General features: G+C 55.2%; 1 protein-coding gene across 1 annotated transcript; it reads right to left on the bottom strand.

Annotated features, from left to right (window-relative positions):
* Positions 1-578: 578 nt before the first annotated feature.
* Th (tyrosine hydroxylase) lies at positions 579-5,882 on the bottom strand. Its single transcript, XM_027409172.2, has 4 exons — positions 5,516-5,882; positions 3,572-3,799; positions 1,724-1,857; positions 579-982 (listed from the first exon to the last, which is right to left on the bottom strand). Exons 1-4 carry the CDS (start codon positions 5,813-5,815, stop codon positions 823-825), a joined length of 822 nt encoding a protein of 273 aa, XP_027264973.1. The 5' UTR covers positions 5,816-5,882; the 3' UTR covers positions 579-822.
* Positions 5,883-6,236: the final 354 nt, after the last annotated feature.

The raw sequence follows: 6,236 nt of genomic DNA, 5'->3' as shown, positions 1-6,236 counted from the left end.
CTCCAGGTTCTTCTGGGGACCTAAGACCTTCCCAGGGTCTCTTTGTGGCCAAGGGCCTTCCCCAGGGTCGCTTTGAAGTCTAAGGCTTTCCCAAGGTCTCTCTGTGGCCCACAGCCTTCCTCAGTCTCACTAGGACTCAAGGTACTTCCCAGGTTCTCACTTAAATTAAAGATCTTCCTCAGCAATTCCCAAGGTATAAGACATTTCAGAGTTCTACTGGGACATAAGTGTTCCCCTGGATCTCATTAGGTATGATTCCCAAGGGGCACCACTGTTGCTGTGTCTTGCTTGCTTTCTTCATCCCTCTGCCTACTTCCTTGGTGCCTAAGACTCCTGGGAACAGGGGTAGTAGTGTTTGAGACTTCAGAATTGGCAGGGAGATGACACCAGAGCCTTCTGCTTGGACAGGAGTGTCCAGGAGGCTGAATTGGAAGGGAGAGGTAGGAGAAGAAACCCTCTAAACCTCCAAGTGAAGCTGGAGCAGGTATGAGTGCCAAGAACTACCTTTGTGGTGACACAGAGGCCAGGAGCACTCCTTGAGACCTTTCCTTCCTTTATTGAGACAATGACCAGGGTGATGTACAGCACGGAGGGAGGGCAGAGGGCAGAGCAGGGCCACCATGGAGTGCATGCAGTTGTAATACACAGGGCTGAGAAGCAGTGAGGTTCCATGGGGGAGCCCATCAAAGGGCACAAGCAGATTCTGGGAGTACCCATGGTCTAACCACAAGCATGGGAAAGCCTCTGGGTCAGGGAAGGTTGAAGAAAGGGCTGGAGACTTTGGGAAAGACCCCTGGCACCTGTGGGTGGCACCCTATGCATTTAGCTAATGGCACTCAGTGCGTGGGCCAGGGTGTGCAGTTCATCCTGGACCCCCTCCAAGGAGCGCCGGATAGTGTGGGGACTGTCCAGTACATCAATGGCCAGTGTGTATGGGTCAAACTTCACGGAGAAGGGGCGCTGGATACGGGAGGCATAGTTCCTGAGGAGAGAAGCCAGTATGAACCCTTCAATCACAGGAAATCGGGTGTGGGGATGAGAAAGCAAACTGGAGTCAGGTGGCTCGGGACAGGGTCTGCAACCTCCGGGAGCATGGGAAATGGTTTTTCTGAGTTTCCCAAACCCCCAAAGCCCATTCTAGACACTCAGGAGATTAAAGCCACCTCAGAGGCCATAGTAAAAGAAAAGGCTCCAGCACCTCTTACAGGCAGGCCTCTGCAGGGCACTCAGCTGGGTCTCTGTCTTCAGAAAACCTTCCTTGACTAGAGAGTCCCTAAATGGGTGTAGACACGCCAGGTGTAGTACAGCTGGCCCAGAGACATAACGAAGAGCATCCTACCAGTCTCTTCTCCCCTCTTCAGACCCTGTGTACTGTATCCCCTGTCTTTGGACTGCCCACTCCCTCTATAATCTTGGCCACATGGCAGCTCCTAGCTACCACTGTGCCTCTTGTTCCCCCTTATCTGTGTCCATCCCCTTCTGTGGTGCTCAGAGAGTGGAGACTCAGGCTCTGCTGGGTCCCAAAAGGCTGGCCTGGACCTGACTTTGACCTTGTCTGACCTTGTGCTCCCTCTCTGAAGACTTTCTAGGCTCCCTCTTGGAGCATGTACACTTGTTACAAGGGGGCTGCTGCTGAGGGTACAACATGAGCTCTCAAGTGGAGACAAGGTCTGGCTTGCATAGGTGAGGTGGGATGAGGCTCACTCCTGAAGGCCTTACCCACCTGAGCTTGTCCTTGGCATCACTGAAGCTCTCCGACACAAAGTACACCGGCTGGTAGGTCTGATCTTGGTAGGGCTGCACAGCGGCTGCTTCCGGGTCAAAGGCCCGGACCTCAGGCTCCTCTGACAGGGAGTGCTAGAGAGAGGGACATCACACCCAAGGGCTGGAGGAAGCTGAGTGCTGTGGGCCTCCATTAGCATGGCCAAGCTGCGAGAAGGCTTTACTGAGATGACTTGAAGGGAAGAAGGTTGGGAAACACCAGTAGGGACATCCTCTGGGATGTACCTGGTATCCATCCGCAGAAGAAGATATCCCTCCCCTAAGTTGGACCTCCAGGTCTTTCTTTCATGACCCCTACCCAGTGTTCCCCCTGAGTGAGGACCTCTGTGGGCAGACAGGGGATCTAGGGAGCCTGCCTCCCTCACTGGTCCCAGACGGAGCTCAGGCCCCCAGCCCTTTCCCTGCCCCACAGCCACCAGGTCTCTCTCAGCCTGAAGGTCAGAGTGGACCATGCTGACCCCAGCAAGTCTTGACCCCAGTCCTGTGCAGTGTCCCCCTCCCCCCCCCCCACCACTGTGGATGTGTTGCCTGCTTCCATCAGCCTCACCCTCCATTAATGGGGGCGTTTCTGAGGAAAGGGAACCCAGAGGTTGGGAGGACCAGTAGGCCTCAATCCCCCAGATCCTCAGGGTCAAATCCAGGAGGACCTCACAGAAGGGAACCAGGGAACTTCCCTCATGGAGCCAGGTAAGCTTTGGCCAGCCCCTCCCCTGGGGACCTCAGTGTAACCAGAGGAAGGGTCCCCCTGTGGACACCCCCTGCAGAGGCCATCAAGATCATCCATCAGCTGTTCAGAGCCTTTGGAGTACAGAGTGGACTGGCTGGGGTATGCTGACCCCAACCAGCGGCTTAGCCTCTGTCTCAGTCTCCTTAGCTGTGACTAAGAATAATGCCAGTGCCCAACACACGGCACCATAGAAGAGACACGAGTGGGCATTCAAAGCTACACCTTCCTCCTCTCCTCCCCTCCCTAGCAGATCCTTACGAAATGAAGGCAAGGAGAGAATCAGCTTCCGGAGAGAAGTACATGGGTCAGAGAAGCCCTGGTGGATGAAATGGAGAGAGGCAGAAGCTGGGCTCTCCCTGCTCCAGAGACCAGGGTCAGTCCCTAGATGAAGGATCCTGGTCAGTTCATACCACATGAATTTTGGAATGTGTCTCCCATAGATTGGGTTTTGTCTCATGCATCCATCCAGGAATCATCGCAGCTGTGCCTTTGGCTCCCCTTTATGGATACTCCTGTCTGTCTGTCTGTCTGTCTGTCTGGAGGTCATACCAGATAGCCTTTCTCCTGCTGATGGAAGGTCCCACCCCCTAATGGTCTTATTTGGCTTATTGGCCACACCCAAGGGACTGGACCCTACTCCACCATATCAAAGACACAAGGCTTAGGCCCAGACAGAGCAACTAGGATACTCAGGACTGGTAGACAGGGGTTGACTTCTCCTCCACCTTCTGTTGTCCAGCAACAAAACACTTGGCCATGCAGTCAACTTTGGGACCTTATAGGGGATTTGGATTTAATGTCATTTGAGAGTTTTTCTGGGGGGCAGGTCATTAGCCAAAGCAGTAATGCAATCAGATGCTTCATGGGCCCTTGGGTAGGTAGGGAAGAGGCTCCATGTATGGCAGTGGTGTTTAGCAGCTGAGGAAGGGTAGCCCCTGAGACCTAGCCTCTGTAGGCCTGAACAGCCATATTCCTGCCCTGGAGGGGGAAACAGCCATTCTTAGATGTCTTATGCATGCTTGCCACAGCACACCAAGCCAGCAGCCAGCCCATAGGCCTCACCTCAAATACTTTCACAGCCCGGGACAGTGAGGAGGGTTTTGTACCCTTCAGGGAGAAGAGCAGGTTGAGAACAGCCTTTCCATCCTGCTCCTCAAATACCACAGCCTCCAGGGGGTTCCCAGGTTCCGAGGAGGCTACTGCAGCCGCCGCAGCTGCAGCTGCTGCCGCCTCTCTCTCCTTTCGAGCATCTTCGATGAGACTCTGCCGTCGCCCGATGAACCTTGGGGACTGGGGGGGGGGTCAGAGATATGCCTGTGTCTCCATGATGGTGTCTCCACCAATCCTGCCTCCAGGGCTGGGGCCCTGGTCAAACCACTGGATGACATGCAGGGATGGAAGACAGAGCACTTCTGACTGGGCATAGCGGGCAGTAAGGCCTGGGCACACATTGGAGGACAAAGGCTCCTTGGCCACCATCTTCCAAAGTAGAGGTGCTCTGTCACCTGCCTCCTGGGCATAGACCTAACTGAATTAGTGAGAGAGGACTGTGACTCAGGCTGTTTTTCCTGATTTCTATGGCAGCACCCAGAGCCCAGAATTGACAGAGCACAAAGCCGCAGGCATCACTGGGCAGTAGGTAGCTTGGGTGATCCATTCAGGTAGAGCGTACTGTACGCACTCAGCTAAAACAGGCATCCTTCCCCTCCCGATTCTCTGGTAGAGGCATGGGGCTGGTTCTTAGGCAGGCTCCCTCCCTGTCCGTGCTGCCCTCTTACCTGGGAATGGCCCCATGAAAATGTCTCCAGCCACCCTATCCCTTTTCTACTGTCCTCTGCCACCCCCTCCTCCTGGCTACCTTGTCGAGATCTAAGTATGGGTTACCTCAGTATGGCTTCTGCTGGCTATGTGTCTGTGATAGCTGTGAACCAGTGTGCCCAATTTTCCAACACCCAGAACTCCAACACCCAATACCTAGACCTGACTGAGGAGCCAAGCTCCCCAAAAGGTTCTGGGTTCTTCAGTCGAAATGACAAGCCACCCTGGGCTTTAAGGATGTCACAGTCACAGGGAGAAGCATCCCCTCTGGAGCCCCCTCCTGACTTCTTGCTGGACACCTACAGCCAGAGCCACAGGTTCCCTGGGAAGAGCATGCCACTGGGCGGTTCCCAAGGAGGCTGAGGGGAGGGCCATGCAGCTGAGAAGTGTGAAGGGGCACTTTGACCCCACAGTTGTCTCTTGAGAAGTGCCTGCAAATTAAATTTCTAAAGGTCACACTGGTCTCATTAAGGGCTCTGTCAAGCTAGGGCGATGGTTAGATGGAGTTCTAAGGAAAATCTGAAAGCCCTCCTCATGCACTGAGGAGCCCCCTTGTCCAGGCTGGCAGAAGGGACTCATTGGTGTCTTCCCCATTGATCCCTGGGGTCCTAACACAGGCAACACAGGTACAGGGCAGTGGAAGGTGGGAAGGGTGAAAGGAAGACAGGAATTGCCCCAGAGCCAGGGACCTCTTCTAACACGGTGGAACCTGGGCCCATGTCCTGTTTATGGACAGGCAGCAGGCAGAACAACCATTTACTGACCAGGTTGAAGGAACCCCATACCCTGTGGCAGGCAAGCCTGGGGAACCCAAAGAAAGCAGACACAGTTGTGGGGGACTCCTGGAGGGGGACCTGAATCATAGGGCTCTCTCCCAAGACCACCCGAGGGAAATTATCCCCCTACTTCATGAAATAGGACCCATAGAAGCCCCAGAAAGGATGGCACAGGGCAACAGGCACTGGCTTTCCCCTGTGGAGTCCATCAGGTCACAGCAGAGGCACTTCCCCAAGAGTAGGAATATCTACCAGGGTTAGGACCCAAACTAACCCTGGGACAAGATAGGACAGAGACCCACTCCAACCCTAGGTTCCAGACACCGGGTGAACTCCAAGCCTGGGGTATCCACCCACCCACAGGTGCAGAAGCTGCTCCAGATACCACTGGGTGACAGCATGCCCTTCTCACCGTGATGGCCTCGACCTGCTTGGCATCCTGCTCAGAGACGGCCCTTCTGAAGCCCTTGGGCTGCGGCGAGGAGGCGCTGGGGGTGGGCATAGTGCAGCCTGGTGGTCCCGGGTTCTGTCTCCACAGCCCTTGCTGGTCGGGCGGCCTCTTAAAGGCCAGGCTGACGTCAAAGCCCCTCTGGGTCCCCCACCTCCTACCTCCTGCGCATCCTCTCCACGCCTGCTGCGCCTGAGGGAGGCGGGGGTGGGCACAGAGCGAGGGCGACGAGAAAGGCCTCCGTCCCATTAGATCTAATTGCATCCACTGTCACAGGCACTTGCCTCTGAATCACCCTCAGCCCGAGGCACGGCATGAGGACAGGGGCCGCCTGGTGTTCTGCAGGGCAGGAGACAGATAAGGTCCTCTGCCCAAACCAGGGCACCAAGTAGGGTCATGCTGGATTCCCAAGGGCTCATATTAGGAAAACTATAACCCCTGGGGGCAAGTGGGTGCAGAAGCCCCTTGGTGGCTTTTTGTCTGTCTTCAAGGCACAGGTTGTGTTCCCCCAGCCCCATGCAATAAAGTATGCCATCTACTCACTGTCCTGGTCTTGTATGTGCTGGCACTGGGGCTGAATCCTCAGGCAGGTCCTGTGAGAGACGGAGTATTCCAGAAGGCTATTCTCTACAGTGTTTCCAAGACTGGCCCACTTTTTGCAGGTTTCCTACCTCCCTGATTATCA

The sequence above is a fragment of the Cricetulus griseus genome, chromosome 3 (assembly GCF_003668045.3).
Source record: "Cricetulus griseus strain 17A/GY chromosome 3, alternate assembly CriGri-PICRH-1.0, whole genome shotgun sequence".
Lineage (NCBI taxonomy): Eukaryota > Metazoa > Chordata > Mammalia > Rodentia > Cricetidae > Cricetulus > Cricetulus griseus.
The sequence above is the reverse complement of the archived record's forward strand: the minus strand, read 5'-3'. Positions and strand labels throughout refer to the sequence as shown.

Excerpts from the sequence above, each read along its gene's own strand:
- Th (XM_027409172.2), bottom strand. The coding sequence starts at position 5,815 with ATGCAATTAGATCTAATGGGACGGAGGCCTTTCTCGTCGCCCTCGCTC. Across the intron at positions 3,800-5,515 it reads AGCAGGTCGAGGCCATCACG|TCCCCAAGGTTCATCGGGCG; the intron begins GTGAGAAGGGCA and ends CCCCCCCCCCAG. Across the intron at positions 983-1,723 it reads GATGCCAAGGACAAGCTCAG|GAACTATGCCTCCCGTATCC; the intron begins GTGGGTAAGGCC and ends TTCTCTCCTCAG.